Source organism: Lepus europaeus, chromosome X (assembly GCF_033115175.1).
Source record: "Lepus europaeus isolate LE1 chromosome X, mLepTim1.pri, whole genome shotgun sequence".
Lineage (NCBI taxonomy): Eukaryota > Metazoa > Chordata > Mammalia > Lagomorpha > Leporidae > Lepus > Lepus europaeus.
Window position 1 is genome coordinate 51,617,027 of NC_084850.1, and position 14,442 is coordinate 51,631,468.

The 14,442-nt window shown below is 44.3% G+C and overlaps 1 protein-coding gene across 7 annotated transcripts in view; it reads right to left on the minus strand.

Moving 5' to 3' along the window:
* CHRDL1 (chordin like 1) overlaps positions 1-1,694 on the minus strand; it is a 134,381-nt gene extending 132,687 nt beyond the window's left edge. For 5 of the 7 annotated variants that reach the window (XM_062183998.1, XM_062183995.1, XM_062183996.1 and 2 more), the window contains exon 1: positions 1,480-1,694. In XM_062183998.1, the coding sequence (XP_062039982.1) occupies positions 1,480-1,631 (152 nt within the window). In that variant the 5' untranslated portion in view covers positions 1,632-1,694. The remainder of the gene's footprint in view (positions 1-1,479) is intronic. The other 2 variants (XM_062183999.1, XM_062184000.1) reach the window with 2 other exon arrangements.
* Between the last annotated feature and the right edge of the window lie 12,748 nt (positions 1,695-14,442).

Consider the following 14,442-nt stretch of genomic DNA (forward strand, 5'->3'; position numbering starts at 1 on the left):
CTTTGACCCAGTTAACTGGAGTTATTTCTGCATTAACTCTCTGTCTGCTTCACACAGGCTGTTGTGCCATTGAACTTGCACTGGCTCTTCTACAGGTTCCTTAGAAATGCAGTCAATGATATGTTTGGGGAGCATCCAGGACCCAACCAGAAAGTAACAAAGAAAACAAAAACCTGCAACTAACTCTGGGGGTGAGGGAAGGGTGGGATGGGAGGGTAAGGGTGCGTTACTGGAGAACAAGAACTAGGTCAGATACCAGGAGCAAGGTATTGATTAAGGTGTCTCTAAGAAACACACATTCACATTGTTTGTCTGTATCAAGCAAAGGGACCAGCTGCTCCTTGCCCAGAAGTAACCACAAGGTAACCTGGGCCATCAAGTGTCAGGAGCCCACCCTAAGAACAGGTCTCCTGGGTAGAAGAGAACCAGAGGCAACCCCAAAGGAAGGCAACGGGATGACCACAAGTCAGCCAGTTCTTCACGCCCCACAGTGTCTCTTTAATCCTCCGGAGAGGCTTCACTGACCTTGTAATCTCACATTCATTATCATCTGCGGGACAGACCCTAGGGTAGCAATTTTCTTTCTGACAAACAATAAGAAAGGCACTGGCGTCTCAGGCCCTTGTCCATCAGTTGAAATCCTCTCCCTGCTCTCCCACCCAAAGAGAAAAACTCAATTAATCCAGTGGTGGATTGCCACTGAAAAATGGCAGTTTTAGCCCAGCGTAGCCCTTGTCAGAGACAACGTTTTCGTTGCTACTTATGATTGACAATGCCTTGCACTTGGCTTGCAAAAACACCTTCATATCTATCATTTCATTTCATTTCATTTCATTTCATTTCATTCCACCTTCAAAATTGGCCCACCCCCGGCACACAGGGTGGGGGTGTGTGGAGTGGGGCCAGAGAATTCAAGTGACTTTAGTCGGTGGCATGGCAGGGAGGGAATGGGAGGCCCTGTACTCGGGGCAAGCCCATGTTGCTTCCTGGGCGTAATGTCTCAAACTCTGACCCCAAGCGGTCGGGGCCAGAAAGCGGGACAGATGTCCAGAGGAGAAGAGAACCGCCTCCTGCCCACCCTGTTTCACGTATTCATCAGCCACTGGACCTGGGCACTTCCGTAAATGAGAAAACAGGCTCCGGGACACATGCGATAATTAAGGCAACTGCAGAGTCCCTTAGGTAGCTTGGCTGAGAGCACTCAACGGCCCTTAGAAGCTCCAGAGCATAGCGAAATGCAGGCCTGAGCGGGGAGTGGTGAGTGGTGAGTTCAAATCCAGGGACCCCAAGCTGCTAAGGTCAGGCGCCCTGTGCCCTAACTCCATCCTAGCCTCTAGCAGCTGGACCGTTCACCGGGTTGGGATGGCAGGTAAGGGGGGGAACTTCCAGAGACAGCTCCGACCAACAGTAAGCCACCCCACCTGTGCAAAGGCTGGGAAGGGAGGCGGGAGAAGCGGGCTCCGGGCACAGCTCACTGACCTGGGCACTGGCCTCCTCCGTCTGCCACGCGTGCACGCGCTCCGAGCTCCCCGGGGCGCTCCTCCGAGGTCTGGGGCTCGCAGGTTGTGGCGAGAGTTAGAGTGCGCGCGAGGGGGGAGGGGGGACTCAAAAGTGGGTGGGAGGAAAAACATCACCGCCCTCACACCACGAGGGAGCCGCGGCTCGCTCCGCTCCCGGGGGCAGAGCCAAGGCGCGGGCGCGGCGGCCCAGGGCCACCTGCCCGCCCGCCCGCTCCCCACTTGGCCCCCGGGCTGGCCGCTCGGCGCTGGCGGGAAGTCTGTAAGCACGCAGCCGCTGCAAGCACGCCTGGCTTCTCCGTCCCGGCGCCGCGGCTTTATTCGTGCTCCCCGGCTCCGAAAGTTAAAACACCGGGAGAAAGTGTGAGGCTCAGCCGGCGACTTTCCCATCACGCAGCGCCCCCACTGCACCCCCCTCCTTTGGTAGGCGAGCGCTGGGGTCTTAAAGGGGCCGCACAACTCCTCCCGCCCCTCCTCCCCTGTCTGCCCTGGAAGCCCCTGCGAGCTCCCCACCCCTCGCACGCGTGCCTAGGACCCTGGCTACCCTCCGCCCCCCTGCCTGGAAGCCCGTGCGCCCAGTCCTCTGGCACAGGGGCCTGTGCCTTGCACCTGGTCTGGTCCTAATCTGGAGCGCAGGACACAGGCTGACCTGGTCTTGCAAATTACGCCCTCCAGTGCTACTGCTGACTTTGGGCCGTGCCTCAGATCCACAGTGGGGCAAGTGGAGTGACAATGCTTTGGCGTTAGGGTGCGGTGTGCGGTTGGCAGAGCCATTAAAAATCTGCTTTCCTTCACAAAGAGGGCTCCCACGCCCCAAGGAAAGGACTGCCACCGTTAAGTGCCTTGAAGAAAACTTACAGGGGCCCACAGTTTCACCAATTTCAGCAGTGCCGAAGATTCGGAGTTGGGCCAAGAGCTCAGAAGGCATAGTAGCACTGCTAGTGCCTTGGTGAGCCCGAGACAGACTACTTCACTTTGTGTTTATTCCATGAGCCATAGTTAAGAAAGAAGTCCCAGAATCCTCGAGTGCCCACACAAGCACTACCGACAGTACCCATTTGTATTTTAAGCCTCGACATTTGGAGGCAAGTTGCAGGGCTTTGTAGTACATGAACTGGATAATGTTGATATTCCTAACAGCTGTACAGTACCTTATGGCTTCCAGAGTACTTTCGTATTCATTATACCAGTAACATTCTCCAGTCCTCAAAGAAACTGAACTGAGGCCTGAAATGTGAGTTGGTGGGCAACTTGTGAACCGTTCTGCTCAACCTGCTCCTTGTGCACAAGAGGAAACTGAGCTGGGCTTCGGTGAATTATCCGAAGTCGCACAGCTGGGTGGCAAATGAAAGATCTGAGATTCCAGTTCAGATTTCCCAACTTTCAACCCACCACTTGCCTCTGGTTATCTGCAGTCCGTAGAACGGGGAGATCAATGCTCAGGGAAATTGTGGCTTGCAAAAACAACAACAACAAAAATCACATATCAGGCACAGAGAACAAAGGAAAAACTAAATCAGTAATAATTTTCCTTGGAAGTTATCGCCTTTTTCTTTCTTTAGAAGTCTTAATATCATTCAAGTAGCCCTGGCATTGCCTGAGATGTTTATTTCACTCTTAACAAAGAAAAGGGGACCCTTTCTGAAATGTTGCCTTCAGGGCCCAAAATGTCTAGCTCAGCCCTGCTACTTGAGTATCCATACGTTGCCACATGCATTCAATTTGTGCTGGAGTATATTAGTTGGAACTGACTGATTTGTTCCCTTATAACTGTTCTCATGCCATTTAATGTGCTGATGTTTTGTCTCACTAGACTGTAAGGTCTTCAAGGGCAACGACTGGTTGTTCAATTTCCTCTGTGTGTGCATTCCACAACTGACATAATCACTTCCAACATGCTTACAGGGTATTCATGAAAATGGGTTTCAAAAAATAGTCTGGGAGGGTGGTGTTTGGCTCAGTATTTAAGATGCCACTTGGGATGCCTGCATCCCAAATTGGAGTGCTTGGATTCGTGTCCTGGCTACACTTCCAATTCCAGCTTCTTGGTAATGTGCACCCTGGGAAGCAGCAGGTAATGGCTCAAGGACTTGGGTCCCTGCCACCCACATGGAGATCTGAATTGAACTCTCACCTCCCAGCTTCAGCCTGGCCCAGCCCTGGTTGTTGTGGACATTTGAAAAGTGAATGGAAATTTGCTCTCTCTCTCTCTTCCTTTCAATTAAAATTTTTAAAGAAATAGTCTGGGACAAATATGAATCCCAGCATTTAAAATGTATAGACTCAGGGCCGGCGCTGTGGTACAGAGGGTTAATGCCCTGGCCTGAGTCGCCGGCATCCCATATAGGTGCCGGTTCTAGTCCCAGCTGCTCCTCTTCCAATCCAGCTCTCTTCTGTGGCCTGGGAAAGTAGTAGAAGATGGCCCAAGACCTTGGGCCCCTGCCCCCTTGTGGGAGACCCGGAAGAAGCTCCTGGCTCCTGGCTTCAGATCTGCGCAGTCCGACCATTGCGGCCATCTGGGGAGTGAACCATCTGACGAAGACCTTTCTCTCTCTCTGCCTCTCCTCTCTCTGTGTAACTCTGACTTTCAAATAAATAAATAAATCTTTTTAAAAAAGTATAGACTCACTGAGATTTAAAAGTTAGTCAATTTGGCTACAACTTGCACCTTTTGCTTAATGTAGTATTCTGATACTGCGTAACAAACTATCCCCAAATCTAATGATTCTAAACAAGTTGTTATTGTCAGTTGGTTCTATCGAATTTGTTTTACTGAAATTGCTTGGGGTATTTTATACAATCACAGGCAACCATGTATGGGGCTGCTGGGATTTTTGGAAAGGGTCTTCATTAGTTTAAATGTTAGTGGTCCTTGCATTACTTTGATTCTTGATTACTGAATTGGGAACTCCAATTTGTGTGAGTCATAACCTAGAATTCCTACCAGGTCTTATAGAAACTAAACTGGGCCAGCACTGTGGCGCAGTGGGTTAACGCCTTGGCCTGAAGCTCCTGCATCCCATATGGGCACCGGTTCGAGACCTGGCTGCTCTGCTTCCAATCCAGCTCTCTGCTATGGCCTGGGAAAGCAGTAGAAAATGGCCCAAGTCCTTGGATCCCTGCACCTGCGTGGGAGACCTGGAAGAAGCTCCTGGCTCCTGGCTTCGGATCAGCGCAGCTCTGGCCGTTGCGGCCAATTGGAGAGTGAACCATCAGATGGAAGACCTCTCTCTCTCTCTCTCTATCTATCTTTCTCTCTGCCTCTCCTCTCTCTGTGTAACTCTGACTTGCAAATAAATAAATCTTTAAAAAAAAGAAACTGAACTGATGATTATCCTCATGCCTTATTTTCTCTATTTATTAAATGGGAATGAGAACATAAATCATTCATACATCATTTTAAAAAGTATTTATTTATTTGAAAGGCAGAGCTCTGGGGAGAGAGAGAGAGAGAGAGTGAGCGAGAACGCTCTTCCATCTAATGGTTCATTCCCCAAATGTCTGCAATGGCCAGAATGAAATCAGAATCCAGGAGCTTCATCCAGGACTCCCAGATGAGGGCAGGGGCCTAAGTTCTTGGGCCATCTTCTACTGCTTTCCCAAGCACATTAGCAGGGATCTGGATCAGAAGTGGAACAGTGTGGACTCAAACTGGCACTCATATAGGATGCTGGCATTGCAGGTGGTGCCTTCACCCACCGTGCCACAATACCAGCCCCCTTTTTGAGATAATTGTAAATTTGCATTTAGATTTAATTTATAAAGATAATTCATAATAATGCATGTAATTAATAATCATATTGTATTATAGTTGATTAATAATTTAATAATTTAATTCATAAGAATGCTGAATACTCTTCACCCAGTTTTCCCCCATAGTAATTTCACAGTCAGGAAATTGACATTTTGCATTCCATTCACTTTAGTCTGATTTCATCAGTTTTGCATGCACTTATTTCCTCCTGTGTATAGTTTTACATAATTTTTTCACAAGTTTAGGTTCATGTGAACAGCACCATAGTCAAGATACAGAACAGTGCCAATACAACAATTATCTCCTGTGGTACTCTTTTGTAGTAACACCCAACTGCTTGCTTAATGATCCACCTATTGAAGGATTAATTCCAGTTTTTGGCTACTACAAATAAAGCTGCTATGAATATTTGTCTGCAGATTTTTGCATAAACATAACTTTATCTCTCTGGGATAACTGCCCAACAATGCAATTCCTGGGTTGTATGGCAAGTACATGTTAGTTTTGTAAGGACTGCCACACTTTTTAGAGAGCAACTATCCTACTTTTTATATTCCCACCAACAATGGAAGAGAGATCTAGTTTCTCTGCATCCTTTCCTGTATATGTTGTTGTCATTGTTTTTTATTTTAGCCATTGTAATAGGTGTATATTGATGCCTCATTGTGGTTTTAATTTGCATTCCCCAAATATCTAATACCATCGTTTCATGTACTTATTTGACAAATATTTATATTCTCAAATGTTCTCTCAGTCTGCAGCTTGTTTCTTCATCCTTTTCCCAAGTACTTTTACAGAATCAAAGTTTCAATGTATCAAATTTTCCTTCTATGGATCTAGTTTTGGTGTTAAGTCTGTGAACTCTGCCTTGCTGTAGATCCTGAGCATTTTCTCCTATCAGTTTTTGCAGTTTTACGTTTAAATCTATGATCTGTTTTGAGCTAATTTCTACATAAGGCATGAGGTTGAAGTTGAAGTTCACTTCTTTGCCTATAGATGTCCAATTCCTCTAGTGTCATTTGTTGTAGAAGCTATCTTTCTTCCATTGAATTGCTTTTATATCTTGATGAAACATTGGTTGGACATCTTTGTGTGGTCTACTTCTGGTTTCTCTATCCTAGCCCACTGATCTACATGTTCATCCTTCCAACAATACCACACAGTCTTGATTATTGCATCCAGATAGTGGGCCTTAATATGAGGTAGTGTGGTTTCTTCCACTTCATTCTTCTTTTCCAGACAGATTTAGCTGGCTGAGGTTCCATGAATTTCTATATAAACTTCAGAATAAACTTTTCTATGTCTACCAAAACCTTTATGAGATTTGGATAAGAATTGCTTGAAGCCTACGGATCAATTAGGGAACGATCAAAACTTCAATGGGCCGGCACCGCGGCTCAATAGGCTAATCCTCTGCCTGTGGCACCGGCACCCCAGGTTCTAGTCTGGGTCGGGGCGCCGGATTCTGTCCCAGTTGCCCCTCTTCCAGGCCAGCTCTCTGCTGTGGCCCGGGAGTGCAGTGGAGGATGGCCCAAGTGCTTGGGCCCTGCACCCGCATGGGAGACCAGGAGAAGCACCTGGCTCCTGGCTTCGGATCAGCGTGGTGCACTGGCCGCAGCGGCCATTGGAGGGTGAACCAATGGTAAAAGAAGGAAGACCTTTCTCCCTGTCTCTCTCTCTCTCTCACTGTCCACTCTGCCTGTCAAAAACAAAACAAAACAAAAAAAACTTCAATGTGCTGAGTCTTCCAATCCATGAAGACAGTATGTCTATTCACTTATTTAGCTGTCTTCTTATTTCATCAGTGTTCCATTGTTTTCAGCATACAAATCCTTAACATATTTTGTAAAATCATGCTTCCATATTTCATTGCAGCAATTGCAAATGTTAATGTGTTTTTAACTTTAGCTTCTGCATGTTTATTACTAGTATATATGAATGCAAGTGCTTGTTGCCTACTTTACTCCTAAACTGTATATTGCAGACGTCATACACAATTAAAAAAAATAGGGATAGTGTTGTGGCCCAATGGGTTAAGCCACTGCCTGTGATGCCATCATCCCATATGGGTGCTGATTTGAGTTCTGTCTGCTCCACTTCAGATACAGCTCCCTGCTAGTACCACCTGGGAAAGTAGTGGGAGATGACCCAAGTCCTTGGGTCACCTGAGAGACGCATAAAAAGTTCCGGGCTCTTGGCTTCCTACTGGCCTAGCCCTGGCTGTTGCAGCCATTTTGGGAGGGAGCCAGTGGATAGAAGATCTCTCCCTCTCTCTCTTTCCTTCTCTCTCTGTCTCTGTAACTCTGTCTTTCAAATAAAAAATATGTCTTTTAAAAAAATAAATAAATGTTTTTTGTCTCACCAGAACATGGAAATTTATAAAATTACCTCTTTACACACAAAAATAAGACTAACCTGGAATTTGTCTTAATCAAATACTTAATTCAATATGTAGAAGTTGACAATTCATTTTACTCACTTTTTAGGACCGTTAAACCAATATTTTAATGATTCTCTTTTGCAACTTGTATGCATTCCTGTTTAGTACTGAATTTTGTCTCTTTGTTGTACTTTCTTCTTACTAGCCATTTCTAAAAAGAACTAGATAACAAATTGGTTGTCATTAGTGTGGTTCATGTAATACCTCCAGCTTTCTTCTTTTCAGGCTCCTGGTAGGATTATAGTACTACTTTCCCCTCTTTGGGGTGGAGTGTGGCCATCTAAATTGCTTTGGCCAGTGAAATCTTGACAATACTTACGTAACACTTGTGGGTGGCAATTTTTTCAAAAAATTATTTATTTGAAAGCCAGAGTTACAGAGAGGCAGAGGCAGAGGCAGAGGCAGAGGCAGAGGGAGAGAGAGAGAGAGAGAGAGAGAGAGAGAGAGAGAGAGGTTTTCCATATGCTGGTTCACTCCCCAATTGGCCGCAATGACCTGAGCTGCGCTGATCCAAAGCCAGGAGCCAGGAGCTTCTTTCAGGTCTCTTACATGGGTGCATGGATCAAGGACTTGGGCCATCTTCTACTGCTATCCCAGTCCATAGCAGAGAGCTGGATCAGAAATGGAGCAGCCAGGACTCGAACCGGCATCCATATGGGATGCCAGCACTGCAAGTGGTGGCTTTACCTCCTATGCCACAGCGCCGGCCCCTGGGTGGCAGTTTTAGGAGTGCATGCTGTTTCCCATCCCCTTCTCCCTAACCCAGGAATGGTGGATGCATGTATTGAAAGGAAGCTTAGGTTTCTGAGTGAGTAAGATAAGCAAAGCCCCAGCAGGCTCATTTTGGATATCTGCAGTTAGTGATAAATGAAGCTTTGTGTGCTAAGCTTCTGAGATTTGGAGGCTGCTTATTTTTTCAGCATAACTAACCAATCCTGACTGATACCACTAGTGAAACCAATTCTGTTTCCGAGAACTTAATGAAAACCACAAAACTAAATAGAGAGACTAGCTTATAGAACTGTGAATACTGAATTAATGGAAACAGGTACTTTTTGGCTCAATATATATTTTCAGTTAAGCTGTCATTTTCCATTTAGCAAAGAAAAATAGCTGAAGGTGTTTTTTATTTGTGTTTTCATTATATATGAAATGTTTTCATAGAAATAATTTTTCTTTTAATTTAATTGATTTTAAGATATTTGTGGAAGCACTTTAAGTGATTTTTTTCCCAAAGGAGTTCATTTCCAGTTTTATAGTACAGGGCATTGAAAAAGCAAGATTTGGTTTATAGAAAATTTGGGGGAACATGTTTATTTTTATTTCTTTAAATTTATTTATTTGAGAGCTAGAGTTACAGACAGTGAGAGGGAGAGACAGAGAGAGAGGTCTTCCATCTGCTGGTTCACTCCCCAGGTGTCCACAACAGCCAGAGCTGAACCAATCTGAAGCTAAGATCCAGGAGCTTCTTCGCAGGGGCCCAAGAACTTGGGCCATCTTCCACTGGTTTCCCAGGCTACACCAGAGAGCTGGTTGGGAAGAGAAGCAGGCAGGACTAAAACCAGCGCCCATATGGATACCAACACTGTAGACGGCAGCTTTACCCACTATGCCACAGTGCTGTCTCTGTGCACATATTTATTTTTAAAATCATGGTAAACTCATCATAGTGTACAAGAATGTAATATCTAAAAGATGTCAGAAGGTAACTTCCTTGATCCGAAATTATAATGTGATGCACAAGTACCATGAATGGGGTACATGGGCAGAGCATAAAATACATCACTTCTGATTGAGGGTTTCTTTCACAGACTTTAACTGCATTTGTGAGTAGCTTTTCAAAGGTGTACAAAACCTGTTAAGCAAGGATGTCATAAAAACAAACCAGAGAATAATATGTCTAAGTGTCATGCCATGTGTAAAAAAATATACAAAATGGTGGAATACAAGCGCTCTCCCTAGAGGCTCTGTTGTTATAGAACATTTAATCACTTGACAAAAATGCATTTTCATAGGGAGCTTACTATAGGACCTGAAGGAACTCACCATTCACTTGAACCACCATGAACATCCAAGGGTACTCATCTTTAGTCCTAGAGCTATGTGGCAGATAAATCTATTACTGTTTTTCAGCAGAACCAACAAAAGTTACTGTCTCATTGACTTAACCACAGCATCCAGCTTTCCTCAGGGAAGAAAGATGGTGCACAAAAGAATCAAGACTTTGGAATCAAGCATACTTGAATTGGAATCCCAAAATGTGGTAGAACTTTCTGAGGCTATTTCCTTACATGTAAAACGGAGATGATAATAATGCTGCTGTGGAGAGTCAATGGCCTAATGTATGTGGAGTTCCTGGCATATAGTAGGTGCACAATTGTTTCCATCCTCATTCTTGCTTCCCTGCCTTCATCCACTTACTCCAAATGTGAGAGCTATTCCACATTCAACAAAATCCTTTATTAGCTACTCAAGCCTCAGTCTGCCTGTCTTTAGAAGAGAGCGGGGATAAAAGCAGGAAGAGAAAACCAATAATTAGCCCAGTTTCCCACCCTATTCTTTGAGGCAAGGAGTGAGTTGAAGAGTAGAGTGCCAACATACCTTCAAGTGGAACAGTAAGGAGATTGATGCCAAGATGCAAATCACTCTCTCCTTGCACACAGGTGCACAAGCCCCAGTTACTGTCCTGATGCCTGGAGGATGGCATAACATGTTAACTGCAGATCTGGGGCCAGGACCCGCTTCTCTAGCTTTGTGGTGCATGAACTAGAAAACAAGACTCAGGACAGATATTCCAATCTGAGGTTCCACTAAAGTATTCTCAGCCTCAAACTGTCTATTCTTAGTTGTCAAGGAAGGTGAACTTGTTTGTGATTAAGATGCCAGTAACTCAGCATTGGAGCTATCACCTAGGAAATAAGAGAAGAAACCACAGATTCCAGAAAACAAAGATGGCAAACTGCTGACCCAAGGGCTGAGGAGTGTCTGCCTGTATATTTTGCTGGACTGAAGAGGAATTCTTTCTGGAAAATACAAATTGGTTCTATACGATCTTCAATTTTTATCATTTGGAGATTTCAAAGTAAAACCTTGAACAGTTGCTCTTGAAAATTAGAATTGTTGACACCATTGGGCTGACATCCCTGCCTGGTAACATAAGCTGCAACAAAATACTGGCTGTTGCTTTTAGACAGCCACATACTCAACAACTGCCACGATCCCCACCAGTCCCTATTAATCCCTTTTGTTACCCTCAGGCCTGTTTTATTCTTTCACATTACCCTAGAGGCATTTGAGTTTGAACCATGGTTTACAGAAATAATTGTTTAAGAACTGGCTCTCTTGGAAGGGAAACAAAGTCCTGATTTATAGCAATTTCCAATTTCTCTTGTGCAAATATTCCCATCTCAGCCAATTTCAAACTAACTATGTATTGTTATTTTATGTGGAGTTGGTAAAAGCTGTGTACAATCACCCCTCACAAGTTGGGGAAAGCCAGTTCCAGAAAACCACTGACTTGAATATACTCAAAAGGTTTCAACAAGTTAGTGGAATGATCAGCAGCATGAGCCAGGAGATCTTATTCATAGACCAGGAGTCAGAACTCAACCAGAAAGAGTCCAATTCAACACCTGACCTGGAATCCATCATTAGATCCACACTACTTCCTTGTTTTCTGGGCCTTTTAAAAAAATCCCACAGGCCACTTATCCAGTCACTGGGCATTGGTACTCTGGAAGTGAGGTGTGGGTTGATGAAGAGTTGGCACTAAGTTGATGAGGTCAGAAGACAAAGTACAGGACCCCCTGACTACTTGCTGAACTCTTCCTGTCAGATGAATACTGGACTACTTTTCTCCTTATGAGAAGGAGACTAAGGGAGGGACTGGGGAGATCAGGGAGCTGCCTATTTAGAAGCCAAGTTCAGAGTGAAATGGAAATGGGCTGTGAATCACATCCAGAAATCTCTTCTCACAGAACTGTGGGGCTGCTGACCTCAAAGGCAGATGGCAAAGACCACAAGCATAGACATCATACTCTCCCATTCCATACTGGAAAATGACTGAGTGTGCATAGAATAGTACCCTAGATGGTGAAAACTCTAAAGGACGTTCGAAATAACTTAGTTCAAATCTAATTAATTTACAGAAAGAGAAACTGAGGCTCAGAGAGGGGGAATAAATGACACAACTATGTAGAAGTCAGGTTTTGTAACAGTCGACGTAGGACTATTTTATCCTGCCTCTCAAGGAGTTAAAAAATGAAATATTTAGTCCACCAACTGGTTGTGTTGCCAAACCAGCAACATGAATAATATTTTTTGACTGAATCAACTGTCTGTTTAGGCATCATGTAGACACAGTCAAACACTCATCTCCAGTTTTCTCTGTGTTTGGATGATTTAAAAACTTAGCAGAGAATCTGCATGTCCAGGGAGTTTTGCCAAGAAAATCTGAAAATCTAAACAGTCACTCTCACATTGGCCTTATAATCAAGTGTCTAAGTCTTCCTCCTTCCCGCTCCCCTTTCATATTAGAGAAAATATAATGTGCTTGCCACAGGAGAAGCAGCATCAGAACTGGGGAAGATTCTTGAACTGTGAGTTAGGACCCTAGGCTCTAGTCTTGTCTCTGTCTTGGACAGGTTACACTCCAACATCCTGCTACCTGTGGGCCTCAGTTTCCCCATCTGTAGAAATGCAAAAATTGAACTCAGATTCTTTCTAATTCAAGCAGTCTTTGATTGCAAAATCATATTCCAGGTGTCCAGTCATTCGGGCTATCAGCCCCTTCCAATCTGTGTCTCTCTGGCCACAGGGCCGTCTGGAACCCCAAGTACCAGAAACAGTTGTGCCTTTGAAAGCCTGCAAGACTTTCTAGTTGGAGTTATTCTCCATAGCAGCTATTTTAAAAAGGCATCCCTAAATTTCTGTTCTCATTAGAGACCCCTCTTCTCTCTGTCTTTGAGTTTCCTGGTAACCTCTCAAGTCATAAAAGCTGCCCGAAATTGAAAAATGACAACAGCAACAACAGAACTCAAAGAATCGTATCTTTAAAAATAAAAAGCCTAAACCCAAATGAACCTTTTACTAGATTATGGGCTCCAGTGCTTATTCCTCAAGGGACTCTTGTGAAATCAGAGACAAAAACTTGAGAACAATCAGACAAAGAGAAATGTCAAGCTAAAGGTTTGGGTTTATTTAATTTTATTGTTTTCAAATCCACTATGAGTTGAACTGGGGGGAGAGTTAAAAAGAATGCAGAGAAACCCACTCCCAGCTACAAAGTCCATGTGCTAAACCATGTTTTTCTGTCACTTAGAGTTCAGCTTTCTCCAATATTAATGGAACTTAAGCCAAACAAGAGTTTCTTTTATGCTTTCTCCCCCAGCTCCCTGCTTGCTAAGTCCTGTGCAAACTTGCAGCAGTTTCCAAGCACACGGCTGTGAAATTATCAGGGCTGGACCAATGCCAGTACAAACCAATTTATTGGGGTCCCAAAATTAACTAAAACCTAGAAAGCTTGATTAATTGTGGCACAGCACAGCAGGGAGCATTCAGGAGGGAGGCCATCAGGCCAGAGTGCATGCCCTTGGAGACTTTATCCTGCCTCCCGATTTTCAGTTACATGCAAAGAAGGGTTCCTTCTGTGGACAGGGCTGTGTTGATCTTCCTTATTCATATATCACAAAAATGGCGTTTTTTAGGCCAGCCGGGAAAATGGTAGTTAGTGGGTCTTAGCTACCTATGTAATCAGCCAATCCCATAATAGTAGTTCTTGGGATTAATTTCATTTAATTTAATTATCATCTTTATGCAGCCCATTTGATGAGCTCTACTTTTTTCAAAACAACATTGGCTAAATATGCCTTTTGAGAGTCATTGTTGAGATCCAGTACTTTTGCGGTTTCTTGGAATACCTTATCACATGAGACGAGGAGAAGGGGAGTGACTACATGGCAAATTGTCGGGGTTGAAAAAAGATGGTATGTGTGCTTAAAAAGATGGTGTGATTAGATCAGATCCTTTTCCTTCAGTTTCTATTCAGAACAATATCAGATCTACGCACTGAAAAAAAACCCATCTAATCTAAAAGTACAATATGTCAAGGCTCAAACGTTCTTTGCCAGCAGCCGTTGAATGTGTAGGCAGTGGCAGCAAGGAGACTTCCCAACCCAGGGAGCAATGCATTGTTCACTTGTCAACAGATAGAGGCTTTATGCTTCTGCTCAGCTGTCTTAGAACATTGGCATGGACGTACTTGTGTACCATATGAGTTTCTAGAGTGCTAGGCCCAGCTCTGGCTAGTTCCCTTGGTCAATCACAGGCCTGAAGGTCCACCTGAGTACCTTCACTGTGTGCTTGAGTGTACTTGCACGTTTGTTAAAGTGTGGAAATGCTTCCTCAAACTGCTGATGCTCCAAGCTTCCCCAAGGGCTCTCGCCCCCTTTTTGGGATTCTTGGGTTCTCCCTATGACTGACAACTCAAGGGCTACTGGTTGGGAAGACAGAAGGCCTTCAGTTGGATGTTCCAGTGAGCCTCTGGCACTAGTTGGTCAATGCCCATGCTGGATTAGAAGTTAGCTATTTTGGATAGCACCTTAAGTACATTACAAATAATATGTAGATATTTTGAAGATACTTCAAAAGTTTGTAGAAAAATGGAATGAAAATGTTTATTTTGATGCAAAATAATTTTGAAATCCATGCATAGTTTTCACCATAATATACAT